Source organism: Salarias fasciatus, chromosome 11, assembly GCF_902148845.1.
Source record: "Salarias fasciatus chromosome 11, fSalaFa1.1, whole genome shotgun sequence".
NCBI lineage: Eukaryota > Metazoa > Chordata > Actinopteri > Blenniiformes > Blenniidae > Salarias > Salarias fasciatus.
Window position 1 is genome coordinate 23,589,920 of NC_043755.1, and position 24,206 is coordinate 23,614,125.

Genomic DNA, 24,206 nt, shown 5'->3' on the forward strand with positions numbered 1-24,206 from the left:
TGTGTGTGTGGCTGTTAGGTGGTGAAAACGATCCTTGTCCACCGTCAGCTGGGACCAGCGCCACCTGGTGGGGCGACTCCAGGACAGAGATGGATGGAAAAGGTTAGCTGTGATCAGGCCTCGTGAAAGAGTTCAGAACCAGAACCAGACTCGGAGGAGACTTTCCTGTAAGTCCTGTACTGTACTATAGGATTACATACCTTTAAATTATATGCTTTAATATAAATACTTCTATTTAGTACCGTATTGGTCCGAATATAAGACGATGTTTTTTTTCCAGAACTTGCATCCTAAAAAGTGGGGTCGTGTTATAATCGCGGACTTACGGTAGATGGTCAATACCCATCCGCGCCGCTAGATGGAGCCAAAGTATCCCTGACCAGAGAGCGAGTGGAGCGATGAGATGAGATCAAATGATCGGATGAAAAATGGCGGATCATCTGGAACAAAGGGGCTGAACGCTGGACAACTGAGCAAACAACAGAGGCGAAGTTATGATACCAACTTTAAACTGATGGTGATCAACGCAGCAGAGTCATCAAACCACTGCCAAGCCGCCAGGAGATCTGGTGTAGCAGAGCGCTTCGTCCGATGTAGCGCACAGAAAAAACGCCTACAGATGCTAACGCTATGAGAAATGCTTTCCGTGGTCCTGAGAGCGACGCTTCAGAGAGACTGATGGAAGGGTGAGTGAATACATCACTTAAAAACAGAAAGACGGAATGCCCACCACCAGAGCCGTGGTTCAGCTGAAGGCACTGGAAAGTTATTTACATAATTTATGCAGTTTTGACCCTTTGAGGCTTCTTATTTGTTGCTTGTTGTTTCTTATTTTGAGAATGAGAATATATTTTTTCATTTTATATCTCGTGAAATGTTATCTCAGTTGTGAGTTTTTGAGTTTATAATAATTGTATCATAAAAAGTTGTTTTATGAGCGACCTTACTGTGTTCAGCATTTTTTTTTTTTTTTTCACAAAATGATCTTTGAAAAATAGGGGACGTGTTATAATCGGAGTCGTCTTATATTCGGGCCAATACGGTAGCTTTGTGAGAAAAAAGTTATTAAACGCAGACTCATAAGACATGAAAAAATGTCAAACCCCTGTGAGTGTGTGTGTGTGTTTGTGTGTGTGTGTGTGTGTGTGTGTGTGTGTGTGTGTGTGTGTGTCCAAGCAGCCAGAAATCTTCCACTCTGTGACATTTCAGGGACACGCCTTCTCTTTGTGGTCAGAAGGAAAACTCCCACAACTTCACTTGTAAAGTTTCTCCATAAAGTCTGTTTCATAAGCCCACATCTCTGATAGAGGTGAAACTAAACGCAACGGAACAAAACATGAATCAAGGAAGTGTCAGGCGAGCAGCACGTGTGTGAACCAGCACATGTGAAGCCCTGCTTTCTGCTGCTGGGCTGTTTGGCTCCTGCAGGCCTCTTATTACATATTTCTGGTCCGATGTCTGGTCCACAGAACCAAGTCTGGACCACACACACATTCTGGTTTCAGACTCTTACTCTGGAGCGGGGAAGTCCTGAGATCTACTGAGGGTTTAACGCCGTCTCAGGCAGACAAACATTTAGTTCTGGTTATAAAACGAGCACAAAGAAGAAGAATCAGTATACAGAAATATCTTTAATTCATAAAAGATTTACAGTATTTTACATATGACACATACGGTGTTTTAAGGCAGAGTAAAAGATTCTGGGCACATAAACCCCACATTTTCCCAACGATACAGACAGAAAACATAGACTTCTTTAAAAAATATGTCTTTATGGAAGCTTGATGGTCGCAGATGAGCTCTGGAGCAGGGCGGCTGAACCGTCTCCTCTGTACAACCTGCTTGTTCATCTGGCAAGCAAGCTTAAAGCATCTCCCACACACACACACACACACACACACAGAGTCCTGTCTTTGGATCTTTGGAGGACATACCATTGACTTACATTCATTTCCTCGAGGCGCTTGTCCAGCGTCTCACCTTCAAACTGACCTTTTCAGAAACGGGCGCTTTGTTTTTGTGCCCGTGAGGAGAACACGTCCCCAAACATGAGTGAGCGAACAGAAAAGGCTCCGCTGGTGTGTTCCTGGAGGTTCCTGCTGGTGTGGGTGGAGTCTGCAGCAGCACTGGCGTTCAGGCGAACTGTTTTGGTGCTTTGGCTCATAGGCAACAAGGCGAAGGCACTTTGAGGAGAAGGCGTGTTGGGAAGCACCAAACCTCTGAGGAGCATCGTTGTCACACGGTAAAGTGCACTTCAGACATCTTTGGTTTGATGGTTATCGCTGTGTGTGAAGCAGTTTCCAGTTGGGTTTTGGTTTGGGGTGTGTGTCCCGTCAGGGCCGGGACGGCCAGGCCTCGCTTCCACGGCGCTCTCCAGTGGAAACAGCCGACTTCAACCAACCTTCTGAAGGCCACTTGTGTAAAAACGCTGCTCGGCGCCGGCTGTGAAGGAGTGAATCCCGGCTGTTTCCAGTCGACGGCGGTCATGTGAGCGGGGCCTGAGGCTGAAGCAGAGCCCAGAGTTCAGACTCAGTCCGGCTCAACGTCCTGCAGGAGCTCAGCTCCTGAGCGTCCTCCGCCTCAGCCCCGCCTCCACCGCCGAGAGCTCACTTGTGGTCGCTCACCGAGCAGTCCACGGCGATGATGTTCTGGATCTCGCTGATCTTCACCTGCTCCTCTGGGATCTCCACCTCCACCGGGACCTTCTGCTCCTCCGGGAGCTTCTCCGCCGACGAGCTGCGGCTGGACAGCTTGTCCGGCTCGTCCTCCAGCTCCAGCAGGCGCTCGGCCACGCAGTGGGCGGTGAGCCGGGCCTCGGGGTCGTGGTCCCAGCACTCCTTGATGGTGGCGCAGATCACTGCCACGCCCTGCGGACCGAGGAGAAACGCCGCAAAGGACACGGTTCAACAAGCTGCTTCTTCACATTTTACTGTCTACTTCTATTAATTTTGATTAAATTAGGCAGTTCAGGATAAATCGAGAGTATTGACCTGGTGTGTGAGCCAGCTGTCTGCTATCTCCGGCCGGCTTCGGTCCCGCAGCACGTTGTCCTTCATGCTCTCCACACAGGGGTGCTCTCGCACTTTGGAACCGTAGGCCGGCTCGTAGTCCTTCACCTCTGCAAAACACAACAAAAAATACAGTTTTAAGATCAAATGTGTGTATCCAGACGAGAAGCACACACACACACACACACACACACACACACACACACACACACACACACACACACACACACACACACACACACACATACACACACACACGGGCTTAAAAAGATGGAGGGAAACAGGTGGCCGGTAAAGCATCCTGGTCTGATCTCACTCAACCTTTAAACCACTGACTGGTGGTTTCCACCCGAGCCGTGAGGATTTGCGCACTGGCACCGATATTGCTGATGGTCAGAGTTTTCTCGTTTCCATCCACAGCAGGGAAACACCCACAGCGAGGACGAGCTTCTCTCTCTACTTTCAGTTTCTCCCACAGACCCTGAAACGAGTCGGTCCAGCTCCGGACAGTGAAACCAAACTCAGGACAGCTGCGGCGGCGGCGAGGAACACGCCGGGCTCTCGCAGTTGCTGTGAAATCAGACACGAGTCACCGAGGAGGCGAGTGTGTTTACCCTACGCTGCCAGAAAATGAGGCACAAATATGTGAAGCATCGAGCTGTGCGTACGTTTCCCAGCTTTAAGAGTGACAAGTCTCCACAGCGCAAAGCTCCAGACCGGCCAAACAGCCGGGATTATTCTCCTCTGTGGACTTTACAGCGGGAGTTACTGGAGCTGAGCGGCTTTATGAGCGCAGTGTCAACCAGAAACGGCTCCATTTGGATCAATACGCTGTGAGAGGAAGGTATGTCTCTGACTGGATTTGAATCATTTACTGGAAAGATGGAAAAAAGAAAGAAAGAAGGAATATATCAGGGTTAGGAAGTGCTCAGACTGAGGAAAAAACCCTGATCCAAACCCGGTAAAGGCCGGCTGAAGCTAAACCCGGTCTGAAACCTGTGTGGGAGGCGAGGATTCAGGGATTTGACTTTAACATGTGTCACTTTCCCATTTTTCAACTTTCAACAGTGACAACATGGACCTGGATTAATCAGGCACAGAGACTGAATGTCTGATATGTGGAGTTTGTAAAGATTGAGTTCAAGTGTTTGGAAATGAAGCAAATTTTCAGGTTGCTAAAAATAACTGGACAAAAAGGGGAAGGAAGCTCATTTTGTTCTCCCACTGGAGAAATCATTTCTCTACATTTAGCCCGTCTTATTCTGATTTAAAAAGACATGCTGGAGCAGAGGGAGCAGCGGTAAACAGAGAGGTTTGAGTCTCTGAACCTCAACATAAAGCTCCTCTCTCCAAATCAAACCTGTTCAGACAGGTTCTCTTCCTGAGTCAGTCAGAAAGCTGCTTCAGAGCCATGATGTGTGAGCTGTGTGATCCAGGATGAAGATCCAGAATTAAATAAAGCCAAATACCTGCAGACCCACACACACACATGCATTAGCCTTCCGAATCGCTCAGTATTTATCGATCCATGTGATCATGCGTTTCAGCATGTTGCATTCAAGACGTTAAATCGTCTCTGTTGCAGAACGTCACCGTCGTCTCCAGAACCTCTGCTCTCCCTGTGGGCTTCAGCTGCAGGCCGACGTCCGAAATCGAGGAAAAGCCGGACGTACGTCAGCGCCCTCTGTGAGGCTGTCAGGAAGCTCAGAGGCCGGAGCACGACTCCCAGACGGGAAGCGGGAGGCCTGGGATCAGGACTGTGTGGAGAAACGCTGACTCTACAGGAGCTCACTTCCTGTTTTGACATGTGGAGCTTTCCTCTCAGGTTTTAAACCACGGCCCATCCTGGACCGGATGAAATCCACCTGAGACTGAGTTTTTGCTGGTATTTTCTAACACTTCATCCCTCAATAAAGAAGCGGTGTAAATACCACATATTTGGACTGTAGAAGGAGAAGGTTTTCTAAATATCGGTGGGTTTGGGTTTCCCAGCCTGTGCCTGTCTTCCTCAGTGGTCGTGTTGTTGTGAACGGCTCCCGTCTCCCTCCAGACTTCACATCTGTCCTCTCATGAATGAGACTCTCTGGGTGAAGGTGTGGCTCGCTATGCTTCTCAAAGCTATGAGAGGAATTTGGTCCACGGGTCCCCCGGCCGTCTGGGGCCCGCTCCGCTCGGTCCAAGGGGCGGACGGCGCTTTACGACAGCTTCCTCTTCAGATTATCTGTCTGAAACCTTCGTGACCCGGAGGAGCTGCGCCGTCTGGGATCAGACCAGCGCCGCTCCATGTATGGCCGTCCGGCCGACCCGAGACTCTCCAGAGGGGTCTAACCTGAGGCTGATCCCACATCCCAGCCAACCTGCAGAAACTCTAATGAACCGCGGTGTCATCCGGACAGAACTCTGGTCTCCATCCAGGCAAAGAATCCGCCCATCTGTGGAGAAAGCAGTGGTCTGGATTCCTGTGGCCGCGCTGTGAGGGGACGATGACAAGGTGCAGGGAATTCACTTCAGTTTGGACCAAGAAACGACACACGAGGCTTCAGCTTGGTCAAAAACAGCCAGTCCGCCACGCTAATGCGGCACGAAAACCTGCATGAATAAACAGGATGATGCATGAATAAAGTCTTTTTTCTTTTTTGGAAGTCTGTTTATAAGACAACGGTTCTTTGAGCTGCTGAAATCGGAACTTTTCGAAAACGCTCCGACTGTGTCTCCATGCAAACGCAGCTTATCTGAAACACTGCTGCTGCTCGTTCTCCTGAGCATTACAGAGAAACAAACAGCGCCAGCTAGCGGCTGAGTGTGCTAACGGCACCCTCTCCAACCATTCTGCTGCGTTCGTGTAAACGGACATCCTTTTCAAACTGATTGGCTAATTCGTTAGCATGGTGCTCCCACTTGGAACTTCATCTTGATCTGAATTGTTCCCTCCACAGTTAGGTTCACAGACGAGGCTTGACGCAGTGATTGCTCCTCAGTAACCGGTCTTGACATGTTGTTTAGAGAGTCAAAAGTTTTTTCCTCCTGTCGTGCGCCCAGCCCTCTCCAGCTGCTGCTGCCGGTAGCCGACCCTCCGTCCACCGCAGGGCTTTTGCTTGGCGGGCTGCGAGCGCGTCGCTCCGCTCCATTTACCCTGCATAACCCTCGGCTCCGGCCGCCGCGCCCTGCAGGCTAATTCAGGATATGTAAATAAAATGCTCAGAGACTCAGAGAATGTCCTATAAGCGAGCACGGGGACAATGCCAGCGCAGGGTAGAGTTTCCACCGCGCCGACCCCTGTTGTTGCGGACGGAGAGGAAATAGACCCACGCAGAGGGAGATATAGACACAGACCGCCATCGGGACGTCTGCCGCCGTTTCTAGGCTCGTCTCTGGAACAAACACACACACAAATAAAGAGCTGAGGGAATGTGACCGTCTCGGTCGAAATGTCTCAGACTGTGGAGAAAAGTCCAGGAGGCGGACCGCAGACTCCCTCTGAACTCCCGGGAGAGTCGGCTTCAGAAAACACAGCGTCCAGTTTAGAGAAATCCTGCATGAAGCGTGTTTAATTACACTTCCAGTTTGTCTGCATTTTGAACACGGTTAACTGAGTTCGGTTTACACGAGAACGACGTGGAAGCGTCGGAGGATGTTAGCAAACATATCAGAACGTGACAGCAAAAGAAAAACCCGATCAGGAAGCTGATCCGTCACAGAGTCAGAGCCGAGGCACAGCGATCCTCTCGGGGAAACGCGTCACGAAGTCTGCTTGAATGAATGTCAACAGTTTAATTTCTAACATGCATCCCTGGAAGAAACCGACTTTCTCAGCAGAGGTTCAGAGGTTCAGGTGAAAGTCAGCGGCTCTCTGGTTGCCGGATTGCGTGAGAGCGCTGCTCCGGCCGGGCGGCGGCGGGGCTCGAGCCCTCGAGGAGGTCCAATCTCACACATGGAGAGAGAACTTGGACCTGAGCTGTGTTTTCTTTAGTCAAAGCAGTGAGGTGAGGTTATCTGAGCAAGGGATGAAATATGGATGATTTCTGAGTTTTTTTGGTGCTTTTCCAATACACAGGGGACCCCGGAGGAGATCCAGCACACATTGCAGGAATTAATACTCCGGTCCGGCCTGGGAAAGGCTCAGAGATGAATACTGGACTGATCTGGCAGCTACATGCAGCTCTGCTCCAGCAAGAAACTCTCACACTGCAACAGAAAACTAACATGTGTGAGGAGAAGGGCACAGAAAGGACAGAGGAGGATCAAAGGTCTTCCAAATGTGTTAAAATGAGCCCAGCCTTCGGATTCCTCTATGTTTTACATATTTTTATTATCTTTTCACATTATGATCTGTACGGAATAAAGATAACTCATTTTAAATTTAAATGTCTGGTGAATCAGACTGTGAGTGTAGCAGCATTCTGTTGTCACACAGTGACATCTAGTGGTCCCAGCTGGTATTTACTGACATAGTATATGTTGATATATAAGTCATATAACTCACATGACCAGGCAAACTACTAAAAAAGATAGAATTTATAGACTGGGGATTACTGTCTGGTATCCCTCTCCATCAAACATTTACATAGAAAATAAAATCGAACAGCATTGTTTTTACCAGTGTGATGAATTTAAAACATGTTAAAGATAACATGTCAACCATTTGACATGCTTAACAACCTGCAAACAAAGACAAAAAAGTCTGAAATTGACTATTTCAACTATATGTCAAATCAACTATAACTCCATGGTTTGAAGACATTAACTCCCTAAATAAGCTACATTTACTTTATGCAATAATTATATACAAAAACTCATCAATATAACAATTGGCATTGGCAGTTGTTTCAATATTATTGTCAATTACTTTACATTTGAACCAATGTGAGCTTTTCTACTGAAAGCGTTAATAGCAATAACTAATGTGAATATAATTATATTGAAAGTGAATGCTTTTGCTGATTTTCTGGCGCCCCCTGGAGGCCACGGCGCCCTGACTGAGTCACGAAAACACAACTTCTGGAAAACGGCTTACAAGGCGGAACTTGTGTATAAAAACGTATGTGTGTAAATGTCCAGACAGACACACACACACACACAGAGCTGAGGATGAAGAATAACCCTCTCCGACCCTGCGTTCATGTGTTCACGTCTCTTCAGGGTCGTTGGTGACTGACAGTCGTTTCCTGCAGACTTTAATTAAAAGCCAGAACTCCTGCAGGCCTCTCCCCGGACCGCGGTCTGACCTGAGAACCACTCTTCACCTGAGAGTCTAATCATTCACAGAGCCGCAAGTACACACACACACACACACACACACACACACACACACACACACGGAGCCAGCCAGCTGAGACAGGTACAGTGTCCACTCCACTGCTCGCTCCCTGATTTCCTGCCCAAAGAAGGGCAAGACTGGAGCTCGTCTGCTCGCTCTGCAGACATTCCTCAGATTCCTGCAGCCGACCAGGAGCGGAGGTCGAGGTGCCGTCTGACAGACCGTCAGCCTCGACTACCGCTAACCTGCTGCGGGTGTGAACACGCAGCATCACGCACGCACACACACACACACACACACACACACACACACACACACACACAGGTTTGTATTTCTATCCTTGTGAAGACACTCATTGACATAATGCATTTACTAGCCCCGAACCCTGACCCTTATCCTAACCCTAACCCACACCACAACACAGCCGAACCCTAAAGAAATGTTTTTGCACTTTTACTTTTTTCAGTAACAACAACATGGTCAAGAAAACACTGTTTCCCCTCATTAGGGCCGGAAAAAGGTCCCCACAAGGCACATCGTGGCAGGTTTTCCTATCCTTGTGGGGACATTTGGTCCCCACAAGTATAGAAAAAACGCGTACACACACTCACACACACACACACACACACACACACACACACACACACACACACACACACACACACACACACACACACACACATTGCACACACAACCAGGACATCACGCATGTCTACAGGTAACAGTCCACACATTTTACTAAACTTCTGGATTGAAGTTCAGACCTTCCAAAGAGATTTTAACAGAGACGTCTGAAGGAATCACCTGAGAGATTGTCTTGGTTTGATGAGGAGAAAGAACTCTACATGTTTTATAAGACAGAAATAAAGAAGGAAACCAGTAGGGATCAGGTTTCATTACATGAGACCTGACGTTTAATCCTTCAGATTTGTTACCCTCAGTCAGCTGAGTGCCAGAAATCAAAACCAAAGAGAGTTAAACAGTGTAGAGAGAACAAAACCAGAGAATACTTTATCAATCCCAGTGGGAAATTCTTTCATCGGATAAAGAATGAAGAGGATCTCATCCATTAAAACCTAGTTTTGACAATCAAACTAGGCAAAATTGCAAAAGATTAAAAATAAAGTGGTTATTTCCAAGAAACGTAGTTGTATTTATGTATTATTACTAGCTACAGTTTTTTTTAAGGATTACTCTAAAAGCCTCTTCAGTCATGTTTTATGTTGTGTTATTAGCTGACAGGAAAACTGTTATCTCAACAAAGGATGAAATATCTTATTTCACTATTCTTACTTTATTGACTTCTTTTTTCTGTGTGGGCTTCCCTGCTTCTTCCTCTTCTGTTTCTTAATTGAATAAGTTTCTGTTTCAGTATGATGGTTTGTGTGAGGGAGAATGTGAAAGGTTTTAATGTATCTCATGATCTCAGTCCCTTCAGATTAGGATTCTTCGCAACTCCGCTTTAATGTCTTTCATTTTGTTGTCGGGCAGTGTGAATGGTGTATGAGTGTTGTTGGATAACAGAATCTGCCTCGTCTAACGGCAGGTTTGGTCTTATTGGGCCTCACACACCACATTTCCCCGGGCGGCCATCACGCCCCCCTCAGTGTAAACAGCGGCGTCAGGGCCAAGCCGTTGTTGTGATAACCTGAGCCGCGGCGTGCGGCGTCACCTCGCCGCGGCTCATGACTTCATGCTTCCTCCCCACGGCTCGGTAATCACGCTGCACACACGCCGGCGTTTGGGTTGTGTATGTGTGAAACGCACTGACCTCCGATGGCCTCGCATCTCGACGTCATCTCCCACAGCACCAGCGCCATGGAGTAGATGTCGGTCTGCTTGAAGGACTCGATGTTCTCCAGGTTGAGCCGGGCCTCCAGCACCTCCGGGGCCATGTAGCGAGCGGTTCCCACCTGCGGAGACAGCGGCACGTTGTGCAATCGGCATGGGAACATCCAGCATGTCACTGTCACTCTTCCCACACATAAAGCCTTCGTCACCCTCCCACCTGACAGGCTTCCCACCTTGATTTACAGTCGAGCTCCAGGCGCAGAGACAACAAGCCTGACTCACTTTCTGGCTTCATGCATGAGTGGATAAATATTAGACGAGATACTTGAAATGGGAAGAAGGACTGAACCGGCAAGCCTCAACAAGCCAGCTGCATGCTGAAGATCTGAACATTCAGAAGTGCAACAAACCTCGAGAACTAAGAAAGTGCATGAAGCTGGACCGGACGTTTCAGTCTGCGTCCGTTCTGCAGGTGATTTACTGAGAATAACACCATGACTGATGATTGAAATCCTCTTTCTACCTCATCTGCCTGCGTAAAGAGGTGAAATCACTGTAAATGACAGCGAGGCGTTGCTGTTGCGTGGAGGATCTGGTGCACCGAAGCCTTCAGCTTGCAGGTGCTGCACGAGCAGGAAGCAGCTGATGTGCAGACCGAACGTCTTTGTGGCTTTTTTCATTTTCCACATCAGTCAGAGTTAAACTGCCTGATTGTGTAACTAACTGTAACCAAGTCATCCGTCATGTAAAGGAAAGCAGAGAAAAGCAAAACACTGTAAATTCTACGCAGCCTCATCTTACCGCCACAAGTTGCGTAACTTGATTGCGGTTCAGGGCAGAAAGTGTTTGAGTAGTGAAACACAGAGGTGAGACACGCAGATGGCAGAGCAGCTTCACCACAGCAGCACAAAGAAACATGGGGGCTTCAATTACAGCCGACCAGATGGGAATGTCCAGCTTCCTGTAGTTTGAGTGGAACACATGGCGACAGCCCAGAATCCCAGTTTGGACCCAAAAATGGACCAGAAGAAGACAACGCTCAAAAAGTCATGGAGCTCCAATTCAGACTGGATTTGTTGTCGTTTAAATGCGCTAAAGAGGGTCAAACACAGTTTAGTTCAGAGGCCACATTCAGCCATGAGAACCTTAAAATTTTAATTTCAAAGTTCTTCTTCGTAGTGATGCAGAGTCCACATGATGAAAATGTCTAGATTTTCACAAAAACAATCAATTACTACAGAAAATGATTCCAATCTCAACATGAATCCAATTTTGATCAAACCATCTGGCGCAAAATACAGTGAAATATCCAAACGTGCTCCTCTCACTGATGGATTCTGAATGTTTTTCCAAACCCCCCTGCCAGCACGGCTCTGGGGACAGTTTGATAGCAGCCAGGTAGCTAGCATTCACAGCAGCGTCACTGATATCTCAGCTCGCGTCTCAGTGTTTTCTCTCAATATTCTCCCATTTGCTTGGTGGTTTGGCCGGATTGGAGCTTGTTGTGGGCTGGTTTTGGCCCACAGGCCATACGTTTGACACTCCTGGCCTAAGCGGTTGAATTCCTCTACGCCCTGTAAACCGCCGCTGCTTCATTTCCTGGAGAGTCATTATAAACAAACAAAGAGGACATCGCCGTACCGGCGGAGGAGCTGGAAATGAGCAGCGAGTCGCCTTGAGGAACATGCGTGTCACAACAAAGCCTCCAGCTCTGCCTCGCTCTGCCCGGCCGCCTGTCAGAGTCCTTCTGTCAGCAAACAAAGGCGTAACCCATCAAAACAGTCTCCAGAGAGAGAGGGGCTTAGATAGAGGAAGCAAAAACAAACCGCGAGCTTACACCTCATCAAATATCAAATCTGTCGTAACACATAATGGGCTCTGACAGAAAACAGAGGGACTCACCATAACACGAGATAATAAGAGCTCTCCTCAAACCCTTCAGCTTGTAGCAACATAACTCACGGCTAATAGTAACAATCACTGCTGCCAAGAACCACAAGAGTTGTTGTTATCTGGAGCGGTTTCAATAAGACAGGACTTCAGATCTAACACTGGCATTTCACTTTTAATAAAATGACATACAGCTTCGAGATAACACTGCTGAAGTTTAACCGAATCGCTTCTCCAAGACTTTACCTTCACTGTTCAATCTTTCAGTCCAGAAAACACGACTGCAGCGCTGATATCTGCTCGCTTCAGACACACAGACCTCATTTTCCATGAAGCAGTGAATGGACTTTACTTAAAAAACAGATTTTACAGTCTGACATGTAGGTGAGGAAACATTGAACCGTCCATCCTGGGACCGGTGTTACCCACTGAGCCACTTTCTACAGTTCAAACTGATGATGAGTTGCAGTCAGGAGGAAAATCAAACACTGCTCCTCCACCTGACGCTCTAGTTAGCACCAGGCGCCATTCACAGCATTAGGTTTTCAAATGAAAACTGAAAAATTTCATAGCTTTTTGGATGTCCGGCCCAGTCCGCTTCAGATGAGGTTGGTATGAAGTAAAATGGTTTTGACACTCCTGGACTAAAATGTACACACGGTTAGAACGTTTCATGGAGACCAGCTGACCTGTCCGCTGTTGGCGAGGTCGTCCACGGACAGACTGCTGTCCAGGCATAGTCCCAGGCCGAAGTCACACACGCAGCACGTCAGGTCGTTCTTCACCAGGATGTTGGAGCTCTTCAGGTCTCGGTGCACGATGGGAACCTTACAGAAAAACACCAGAGTGTCACGATTCCATGATCACATCGAACTTCACTTGAAGCTGTTTTTCATCTGGCAATCAAATCAGTAGAATAATGTATTCAAAGTGGATCAGCAGATCAACTCTGGGCTCAGCGTGGTGGTCAACATGTCACCCAAAGACAACCAACCAGCAACACTGACAGCGTTAACTCTGACTGTGGGACTGCTGGAATCTCAACGTTTGCCGATGATGGTTCTTGGTTCACCGGCTCTTACCTTGGGGCGCCCACATGGGAGGCGGTCACTGTGGAGGTGGGCCACACCCCGGGCCAACGAGCTGCTCAAGCCCTGCAGCTCCTCCCAGCTGATCACGTGACGCGTCAGGTACTCCTAAAGACCAGCGGGAAGACTTTTAGGAAGCTTGGCTCGGCCGACGCTACAGCCAGAAGCCAGCGGTGCTGATCTCACCTGTAGGTTTCCTCTGGGGTGGAAGGCAGTGATGAGCCAGTACTGCTTCTCCACCTTCCTCTCCTCGGCCGTCAGAAAGTGGAGGATGTTCTCGTGACGGAGGTCGGTGTTGGAGAAGATGTCCTTCTCGTTCTTCCAGGAGGCGTACTCCTCGTAGGGGAAGATCTTCACCGCCACAGTTTCGAACTGATCTGAGGTGGTTTGGTTTAATTTGGCTTTATATACCTGAGCGAAGCGACCTTTTCCCACCTACGACAAGATAAAGTTCCAGTTCCAGTTAGGACCAAAAAAAAAAAAAGACAATGGAAAACTGTTGTTGCTTTTTTAGTGTCTGTTTTCACCCTGAAACATCTGGAAACAGCAGGAAAGCCACTCACCAGTAGGTCCAGCTCGATGGGCAGCGGCTCGGTGTTGTGGTTGAGGTTGTTGGCGAGAGTGGAGCTGCTGTCGGACCGATCGTCGTCCATCATGATGGCGCAGGCGTCGCTGCAGTCCAGCCCGCCGGCCATCGGTTTGCGCTTCTTGATGCTGCTCTCCCACTCCTGGCTGAGCTGCCGCTGGCGGTAGGTTCGATACCAGCAGAACATCCCAACGACCACGACGACCATCAGCAGCAGAGGCAGCAGGCTCACCAGGATCACAAACTTCAGAGGGTCTTCCGGAGTCGGTTCCCAAACTGAGGAAGATGAGAGGAGGAAGACTGTCAGACGGGCAGCACGGACACCGTCAAGTAGAAACAGTAAAATCCACAACAGCGGGCCAGGAAGTAGCCAGTGCTGAGTTTAGCTGCCAAAAGGTAAAAAAACATCAGTGAGTGACTTCAACCTGATACCTAACAGTCAGTTATGTGATGGTTTACTGGTGTGGTTCTACTGATTCCTGATCTGTTTTCCAACTTTCCCAGCTGTTTATCTGCATTAAATCGGTTTCAGATCTGGTTTGAGTTGGTCAAACGGCTCGACAGTTTTTCTTTCCCTCCAGACCAACATGCATGAAGCTGTTCAAGCAGTCGACATGTTGGAGGTGAAAATGAGAATGACCATATTTGGTGCCTTCAGTATTTCTCCCCGCTTCTCTCCAAACACTAACTGATGTCAATCTGATACTACACATATAAACTGAGATTCTGAACCTTAATCTCCTGCTGCCGCTTCTATGTTGTCATTTTAAACTCTCGGCTCTGGTAAAACATGTTTCTTTCTTCTAGTTGGTTCACCTGACTGATGCTTTAAAATTGAACATAGAAGAAAATACAATATGAACAGACGGCCTGAACGAATCATTTTTCAAATAAAAGGTTGCACAACATGTACTGAATACTGACAACAAAGTCATCAAGTGGAATACAATAGTTTTGGGAGTAAAAAATTGTGTATTTTAATCAGTTTCTGAAAAAGTAGAAAATCCATCATGTCCGCAAGATATTACTGTTTAAGCAGCATCTGATTTCCAGTTGAGTTTTGAAGTCTAATGTTTATTCAGGCGCAAAATAAATCAACCGTGGAAACATGGAAAAAAAAGCAAAAGCTAAACATTTCAGAAGGTAACAAGGAAGGAGAGTGGAGGAGTGAAAGCAGGTCTTTGGAGGACACAGCCGGTTAATTTGTGTGTTTTGGGTGCAGCATGCAGCAGCAGCCGGCTGCAGCTTCCTCCGTCCGCTCCGACAGCAGCAGTCCAGTGCAGACGGAGCAGGCCGCCACAGGGAGGACGTTCTTTAAATCAGTCCCACAAAAACACTGCGTCGCTTCCCTTTCCACACAGTGCGGCAAATCTACTTTCCACCATTAACAAAGGTGAAATGTTTTAATCGGTGTGTGTCTCGGTGGGGAGATGAGTGTGTAGCCAGTCAGTAGGCCTCCAGTCGGCCCTGCCAGAGGAGTGGGCAGCCGTCACTGAGCTGGAGCGTTCACGGTGGAACCCGTCCGGACGGAACGGCAGCCAACCCTCAGAGCTGCAGCGGGCCGGGCAGAGAACAGTCCTGGGTCTGTCTGCTCCGGCTCGGCCCGGTCTGCTCCGGTCCCGGGGGAACGTTACCCTGCGGAGGAGAGCCACCGCATGGACCAACCGGGCGGCTCTGGACCCAGCGACCAACCACCAGAGAGGCTCAACCTCAATCCCAGTAAGACTTCTCCTCCAGGAGCATTTGGAACCTGAACAATCAAGCAGTTCATTCATTCTGGGTTTTTTGAAGACTTGGTCGCACAACTGGCGTCTCATTCTTACTTTCTTTCCACAGACCAGCTTTCAAAATGTTGAAATCACTGGTGTGATTATTTATTTTCTCACTGGTTTCCTTGGTAGAATGATGGATATTTTAAGCAGATTTGAGTTCATTTCAAGGTAAAAACATAATGGATTCATGCATATTGATGAATTTTAGTCAGAGAATGTTAATTGTATTAGCTTCCGTTCTTCTCAAAGATTTGTGTGTTCTCCTTGATCAAACCCAGCCTATTTTAGATGAATACATGTATTTGGAGCACCTATATTCTTTCTTATTGAGGCAACCACACGTTCAGCATTCGTTCACCATTCTATACCTAAGAACTACTAGCAAAGATGCTAAAAGCGTGCATTAGCATACTTAGTTGTGCAAATTCTATTTCACATTAAACCTTTACAGCTTATAAAATGTCTACAGAACCACAGTTGTGGAAAATGTAACTTATCAAAAAGGCAAAAGGACATTTTGAGAGGAATATGTCTAACTGTGGACCTAATTTTTTTGCTACATCCAAATAACAAAAGCTAAAGTAGAGAATTACCAGTGTCCATCCCTGCACGGTAAAACACATTCTCCAAAACAATGACTGAGACGGTGATGTTGGGTTTTAGTGCATTAGAGGGTCCAAGACAATCCGAGACAAATTACTACATGTGGGCAGGAATTAACTGAAAAATTTATCATATTTTGGACGTATTGAGGAGGTAAAGTCAGAGTTCCATCTGTAGGACAGAAAACAACTGCAACAAATAAACTGTGACGGTTCATCTCAGTAAAATTAATAACACAATCTACAAGCTAGCATGTTTCTAAAGCACATTTATGTACAATCAGCTCAGTCTCATTATTATGTAAGTGAAATTAATGTTATGTACTCGGTGTGACGAGTTGTCTTAGCGGTTTTATATTAGCTGCTAGCTTGTAAATCTTTGGCGAGCCAAAAAAGGATTAAAGGTTCATATAAAAAACCCAATATGAACTCCAAACACAAAATAAAAACTGGAGGGAGTTAATCGTGCCTGATCTTGTCTGTGACAGCAGTTTTAGCGTGAGGTGCTAGCTTTAGCGTCTTTCAGCAATAACGCTACCGTAATAAAAGTCCCACGGCGTCATTACCTGTCTGACTCACGTGTTCGAGCTCCGCTCCAAACACGCTTTCTTTATAAATAACAGGGCGCTCCGTAATGATATCTTCATCTTGTGGTTGTGTGGCGGCGAATGTGTGTGTGTGTGTGTGCGTGTGTGTGTGTGTGAGAGCACCGAGCAGTAAATCTTTCAGGGAGCGCTCCAGGCCAAACCTCAAATGCAACTCATTAAAAAGGGGAGAAACACTTTCACCGTTTTTTAGGCTTTTCTTTTTTTTTTTTTTTTTAAATTTAAGACTGTAAGTTTAAAACAGCAAAAAAAAAAAAAAAGACTGTGTCAAAAAAGATCCAAACACTCTTGTCACTCTGACACTCCATGTGTTCGTCCACGTGCCCAGACTGCAAGGCTGATCGGAGGTTTGGGGTCTTAACTTCATTTCCTGGCTGTCTTGCTGCCATGATTACAGTGTGTGTGTGTGTGTGTGTGTGTGTGTGTGTGTGTGTGTGTGTGTGTGTTGAGGCGCTGCCAAGACAAACTGGTAATAGGACTAATGTTGCAGTTTCCAATCAGGATGCCAGAAGGTTCAATTACAGCTCAAAGGGGGTTCGACACATCATCTGGACTAATGGAGATCCTCGCCTGTACCCTGCAGTGACTGACATCACCAGTGTGTGTGTGTGTGTGTGTGTGTGTGTGTGTGTGTGTGTGTGTATGTGTGTGTGTGTGTGTGTGTGTGTGTGTGGTTGATGCCATCTCTGACTCACACTTCTCATGTTAATTGCTCGCAGTGTTCAGGCCAATAAAAGAGGAGCTAGTTAAAAGAGGAGCTGGGTTCCTGCCGCAGCCAGACATGATTTCATGTTCGAAACAGGTGAAGAGTGGAGAGATTCTCAGAAAGACGACGGAGGCCGAGGGCCACTTCCTGTCCAGGACCAGCCACACCCAGCCAGACTGAACAACAACGGACATTTTTAATATGATTACTTGGTCCAGTCCAAGGTTAGAGAGTGTGTCCAAGGCTCTGATCTATTCAAGTGTCAAACATAAGGCCTGTGGGCCAAAACTGGCCCAAAACAGGCTCCAGTCTGGCCACACCACCAAGCAAATTGCATGAACTTCAAACGAAACACTGGCTTCAAACGAAAAGGCATCATTTTCCTTTCAGAAAAGATTTGTATTTGCGCGGTAACATTCTGCTGTAAACATGAGCAGTGGGAGAACCCGGACAGCGGCGTATTTTCAGATGAAATGATTAGCTCGCCACCGAGTCCTGACTCCCGAGCTGAGACGTCACTGATTCCGTTGTGTGGTCGCAGTCACACGTTTGGACAAAAGAGGGCGCATGTGAGGACGTGTGAGTGTAAACTGAGGTAATCATGGTGTAAAACAATCTGAGGATGTTTAGTTTAAAACAGGTTTCTTGTAGTTTTCATCACACAGTCAAGTTTGACTGAAAAATTCTCCAAGTTTTTATTTTATTTATTTACTGTTTTTCGACTCTTTCTTTCTGCTCAGGCTGACTTTCACAAACTTGTCTTTTCTGGATCTTATCAACCTTAATCACACGTGAAGTTTTCTGGGAAGTAACTCCAAACTGCTGCTGCTTCGGTCCCGGCTGTTGCCTCGTGACTCTCTGTTATTCGCCGATCTGTAAAAAAGGAATTAAGTTGTTTACTGGCTGTTTAGCAGCTTTCCCGGCGCAGTCGGCGCTCCGTGTATAAATAACCCGCCTTTATCCGGCCTGGTATCATGTTGTGTTTAAGTGTGGAGGAATCCAGCCGCAGGACGGCCGGGAACACTGAGTAAAAGTCAATATCGGCCTCAATATTTACTTGTTATGGTAACAGTGCAGCCTCTGTGGCTTCACCAGGTATCCTCACACGCCGCTGAGTCCCGCCTTCCTCCTTCCCCTCTTCTCTTCCTGTTTCTTGAAAGGAGCTGGCCGAAGCCGTCGGCCGTCTGACTGACTGGACGACTGACGTTCTCACTGACGAGGAGCCAAGATTCCACGGTTCAGAAGGAACTTTAAAAATAAAAAAAATATGAACACAGCGAGGCCGAGCCTGGAGGAGTCACACGGCCCGTTTTATACCTTCCTCTTTGCAGGCTGCATCGCGTTATTTCTTTCCACTTCTTATTTCTGTCCCGTCTTTGACTTCATCGTTGCAGCAGAATTGCTCTCTACGCACAGCTGCAGGCCGCGTCACGACGATACCGGTGCAAAGACGACTTCTGGAGAATTGCTTTCAAAATTATCTGACGTCTTCATCAAACGTCTGTGAGGAACCCTGAAAAGGTCGGTCAGCGTGTCAGAAGTGGATTCGTTCCAGGCGTATGGAGTCTCTGAGTGTGTAACACACACACCAGAGCAGACAGCATGTTACCGCCACAGCAGGATTTACTATCAGCTCCCAAAACGCACGTGCAGCTGACGGCGAGCGAGAGGCGGCGTCACGCCGCTGCAGATGATCTTTACAAGCTCTTCATTAGGAACAAGCGCTCATGTCAGAGAGGGCCAGGTTTCCCAGAACGCCTGGGGGGCGGGGTGCACTCCGATGGGCTTTTAATGACCGGGGAAACACAAACTGGCCGGGAAAAAATCAAACACAGCTCAACCAGTGAACAGTCTTCAATAATTCTTCAATAATTGTGATCTGATGGTCACAGGACAGAAGTCTGAAGTTTAGAAATCAAAAATCAAGTGGTTGAAAGCAAAATAAGCCGAGCCCTGGGCTCAGCCCCAGAATCAAACCAGGGTTTTTCAGCTGCGAGGCAAAAGTACTGACCACTATGCATCCTACGTACATTCCTGTGTTAGCGGTTATATCACATAACAGAGAGGCTGGGCCTGGAAACGGCACAGCTGCTGGAACCGGGGAGGCTGTTAGCAAGACTGACGCTCCAGGGTACCGCGACAGCAGCATGTGTTCCTAACTACGCCTTATTACTCTGATAACGCGACAACACACACACACACACACACACACACACACACACACACACACACACACACACACACACACACACTGCCTCTCTCTCGCAGCTGCAGGGTTCACAACTCTCACTTTCTCATGCTGACACATTTCACACACGTCTTAAAACAGGCTACAGAGGAGCAGACCACATGAACACACACACACACACACACACACACACACACACACACACACACACACACACACACACACACACACACACGCACACAGCGCTTCGAGCACGTCAGGAGAAAGAAATGCTGAGGGGGAAACAATGTGAGGCATTTGCAGAGGAATCGGCCTCGGCTGTGGTCCAGCACACAAACACCGACTTCCTGCTGCATGCGTCCTCAATAGAAGGAAGGAAACACAACCCTTACCCTCAGGGATCCCAGCACAAGTGTGTGTGTGTGTGTGTGTGTGTGTGTTTCACTTTGTTTTACACTGACAGCTACAAAGATAAATGATGATTTACCAAAACAGCAGCTTGAACTTTCCAAATCCAACATGTGGCGCTCCGCAGCCCAGATATCCCTCCAACAGCACGTCTTATCACCGCCATCGGGAGAAGACTGACTGCACACACACACACACACACAGCTTGTTTACCGCATGTGTGTGTTTCCTAATGGAACTCTAGCCCTGGTTGTGGCTCCACAGATTAAAATAATAGATAATCCAGAGGCCACATAATTGGTGTTTGTTGGAGAGGTCATACCAGCGAGCTTGTGCTCAATTTGGAACCAAAAAGCCAACAAATGAGGGACTGACAGGGAGATTTCAGGGGTCTGGAGGCGTTCTGTGTGGCTCAGGACCACGAGGCCAACCGGAGGATGAAATGACACAATTTCATGAATCATTCCTACATTCATCAACCTTCTGCCCGTTTACTGAGCTCAGGGTTGGGTCAAATTCTTCGTGTGTGTGTTTTTGTGTGTGTGTGTGTGTGTGTGTGTGTGTGTGTGTGTGTGTGTGTGTGTGTGTGTGTGTGTGTGTGTGTGTTAGTGTGTGGTTTCATCACAAAAACAGCCACACCTCCAGTTGTCCGCCTGGCGTGCCAGCTACATCTTATTCAGCATTTCTGCCGTTTCCATGGAAACGAGGATCATCTTCAAAAAGCTGCTGTGTGAATGCCAGACGTTTCAGAAAAACAAAATCGTAGAAACGGTGCCTGATCTGACGTGAAACGCTGCCTTCCCCCCTCCTGCAAACACACCTGACTGACTGTGTTCTGAGTCGGATTTACCAGAAATATCTGCATGAATGATGTGATGAACAAATGGAAATGGAAGATTTTTGGCGCATCATGCTCTGTTTCCATGATCTGCTGGAGGCAGGTTCACTTCCAGGTTCGATCTCTTGATTTGACCAGGGACTGACTGGGCGGAGCGCTGAGCCTCCGCCAGGTGAGACAAAGCTCCTCCAAGACACTGATCTGCGTCCAGAAGCAGTAAAAATGGAACTAATGGAAAATATTTTCCTCTTTGGATGAACAGATGTGCCTCGAGACCAAAACAGCTGTTTTATCTTATATCTCCACGAGAGCAAAACTGCTTTTCCAGCTCTATACACCAGCGTCTGAAGTTCGTGAACGACGCAGATGAGTAAGGAGGAGGAGGAAGAGGAGGAGGAGGAGGAGGAGGAGGAGTTGGAGTCTCGGAGCTGCAGCCTCACCGTCAGTCACCACAGAGGTGTTCTGAGTCGGCCTTGTGCTGGAGATGTTTCTGATTTGAGTTAAACACAGACAGGAAACCATGTGTCTGAGCTCTCCAGTGTGGCTTGTCTACACAACTACACACACACACACACACACACACAGACGCACAGGCACACACACACTCGGAGGCAGAGACGGAGGCACGCTTTTCTTCACGCAGCTGCTGCGACCGCATTGGAGGATTCCCCGAATGGTGTTTAGTTGTCTTGTGAAAGCAGCCGTTTCCACCCTGCTCCGGTTCTACGACACAGTAGCAAAGGGAACCAGATCCAGGAGGAACCGACACACTCGCAGGGAGGGCTTCCTCTCAGGGGAGGGAGGACGAGGTGACCGAGCAGAACGGCGTAACAGCGACCCGAGACGGTTTACACCGGAAACACGAGGAAGGAGAGCAGACGTGCAGCTCTGATGAACTCGTCTCACAGCGGCTTGTTTCCACACATGGTTACAGTACAGTCGGTGGGTTTAGCACCACAACTCTTCCAGTCACATGGTCAACAAAGCCGAAGCAGAAATGCTGTTTAGTTTCTCCTTTCTGATGATTTTTTTTAAAAATGTTGATATTTTGAGGTTTTGCAAAGCTTGACGAGGCGTTCACGTGACACCTTTTGAAATGAAGACGTGTCTTTTTCAGGTGTGCGTATGAACTTGATCAGACTGACAGTACACTGGTTCTGCGGTACTGTCGACGTGGGGCCAGACTAGCTTGTACTCACGAGGGGCAAACTGCAGCTCGTCGTTACACTCGTCGTCCTTGCAGGAGCAGACCAGAGCCATCCCGCCCGTCGTGTTCCGCTCCTTCATCAGGCAGGTGGAGCTGTTGTAGTCGTCCAGCATGACGCCGTACAGCGGCAGCGCCGGGTTGTGGCACAACGTCTCGATGGAGAATCCCGTTTCATTCTTCCTCCTGAGAGAAAAAGATGCATCTTAAATATGCCCGTTTATCCCTTGATCTTTATGCGCCTTGTGGATTCCTCCACGCCTCCTGATTCCACGGAGCAGGAAGGCGAGAGGACACCGGACTCACCAGATCGCCACGCAGACCTCGTTGAAGAAGTCGCAGATGGCGGTGATGGAGCAGTTGGACGTGCAGGACCCCGTGCCGCTGCAGGACGAAAGGTCCACGTCGCAGAACTTACAGAGCTTGTTGAGCGGGTAGAACGGAGGCTTATCTGCAGACGGAAGACAAACACACCACGGCAGGTCAGCTGTCAGTAGAAAACCAATAGATTGACATGCGATCATTTCTTGTCAGTAAACTTCATGAAACTTAAAATTAACCACATCTGCACAGGAAGGAGAACAGCTGCCGACTGTCTGACCTCAGCTCCAGCAGAAGACAAACCACAGGACAGACTTCGCCGTGTCAGGCATTTCATTTACAGGATGTCACATTGGAGAGACTTTATGAAATTTCCTATATTTTAAAATGAGGTATTGAGATCGGAACGACTGAACAAAAGCAGCTTTCACTTTCTGCTCACAGTTTGGATGTTAGGAAAAAACTGAATCAGCCAAGTTAATTGAGTTGAGTTAATCGATCGCTGAATAGTTTCTGGTTTAGCCATTAGCGGTGTATGCTAACGGTGTATGCCCGTCTCTTTGTGTCAACCTCCTAAAAAACTGTACCCTGGATTTCATTAAATGTTAACAGTGTGACACAACTTTTCAGAAACCCTGCTGCTGCGCATGCACACCAGGACTGAAGCAGTAGATAGATCCTCTGCAGGTCTGTGGCTTCATTACAAAACCAAACAATAAAGCAAACTCCTGGTCCAACAAGTTAACTGCATCGTTCAGCATTTCTACCAGAAACAGTTGTTGTTTTCAAGCAAAGGTTTTCTCTTGAAAACAGCACCAGACTAACAGAGGCTAACTCTCCAAACGTTTTAATCATCACTGCTTTCATTACAATGCCAGTGATTTACTAAGATCTTCAATAAAGTGTGCTAATTACATGTTCATGCAAATAAATTACATCTGAATGGTTTTTTTTTTCAGCTGATCAGAGAAGAATAAAAGCAAAAAGAGTTGTGGAAAAAAAATCACAGCAGAAAAAATACCTTTGATTTAAAGGTGCTGTGGGGCGAGCTGAGGAAACGCCTCCCACCACAACAAGAGCAGCTCTCTGATAATCATGTCCAGATGGAGTGAATCCCTGGAACAGGTCCTCACTGTAAGTCCATCAGTTTCTACGTGTGTGTGTTTGTGTGCGTGTGTGTGTGTGTGTGTGTGTGTGTGTGTGTGTGTGTGTGTGTGTGTGTGTGTGTGTGTGTGTACAGCAACAGGACTGTGCCTTTAAACCTGGAGTGTGAGACACCAGCTGCCTGAAGCTCATCGGATCCTCCACATAAACACAACAGCAGCAGAGGAAAGCCTTCCTACGTTCTGCCTGGATCGGACACAGTACATGAGCTGCAGAGCCGAGTTTCAACAGCATTGTTCTATGATCACAATACAGAGCTATTTTTAAAGCCCCGGGCACCACCTCAGCTTGTGTCTACTTCTTTTTTGGTTCCCATCAGGGGAAAGTTGTTGACAGTAAAAGGTACACGGCGGTAAATAGACGTACACGTGTAGTAACTGGCGCTTGAAAGGGCGCACAGCTAGCATCACGCCGACACAAGCCTCGGCAGACAAATGGGTGAGTTCCAAAAGCAGCACGCTCGGAAAGCCAGCACACACAGACGGAGGTCAGACTGTCTGAACGCTCCCGTCCAGAGCCTGCCAGCGTCTGGCAGCGCTTCACACAAGCCTGTTTGCTGCTCTGCCCGTCCTCACAGTCCACTTTCGGCTTCTCTTCACCCACCATTTACACAACAGCCATCTGTTCGTGGCCGCGGCGGGCCATTCCCGGCACGCCGCTGTCTCGTCTGGAGCAAGAATACATGAGGTAAAACCGGGAGTTTGAGTGCAAATTACAAAGCTACAACCCTAACAAGAGGTTTGAGCTTTTCCGAGTCCAGGAAAATCTAAGCACTTCT

The 24,206-nt window shown here is 47.8% G+C and overlaps 1 protein-coding gene across 1 annotated transcript in view; it reads right to left on the bottom strand.

Moving 5' to 3' along the window:
* Nucleotides 1-1,612: 1,612 nt before the first annotated feature.
* Nucleotides 1,613-24,206, bottom strand: part of LOC115396420 (TGF-beta receptor type-2-like) — a 34,676-nt gene continuing 12,082 nt past the window's right edge. Inside the window, exons 2-10 of the mRNA XM_030102298.1 lie at nucleotides 22,250-22,394; nucleotides 21,939-22,129; nucleotides 13,598-13,896; nucleotides 13,221-13,469; nucleotides 13,029-13,142; nucleotides 12,636-12,773; nucleotides 10,037-10,178; nucleotides 2,991-3,118; nucleotides 1,613-2,867 (exon numbers count right to left, since the gene is read on the bottom strand). Coding sequence (XP_029958158.1) covers nucleotides 2,607-2,867; nucleotides 2,991-3,118; nucleotides 10,037-10,178; nucleotides 12,636-12,773; nucleotides 13,029-13,142; nucleotides 13,221-13,469; nucleotides 13,598-13,896; nucleotides 21,939-22,129; nucleotides 22,250-22,394 — 1,667 coding nt within the window. The 3' untranslated portion in view covers nucleotides 1,613-2,606. The remainder of the gene's footprint in view (nucleotides 2,868-2,990; nucleotides 3,119-10,036; nucleotides 10,179-12,635; nucleotides 12,774-13,028; nucleotides 13,143-13,220; nucleotides 13,470-13,597; nucleotides 13,897-21,938; nucleotides 22,130-22,249; nucleotides 22,395-24,206) is intronic.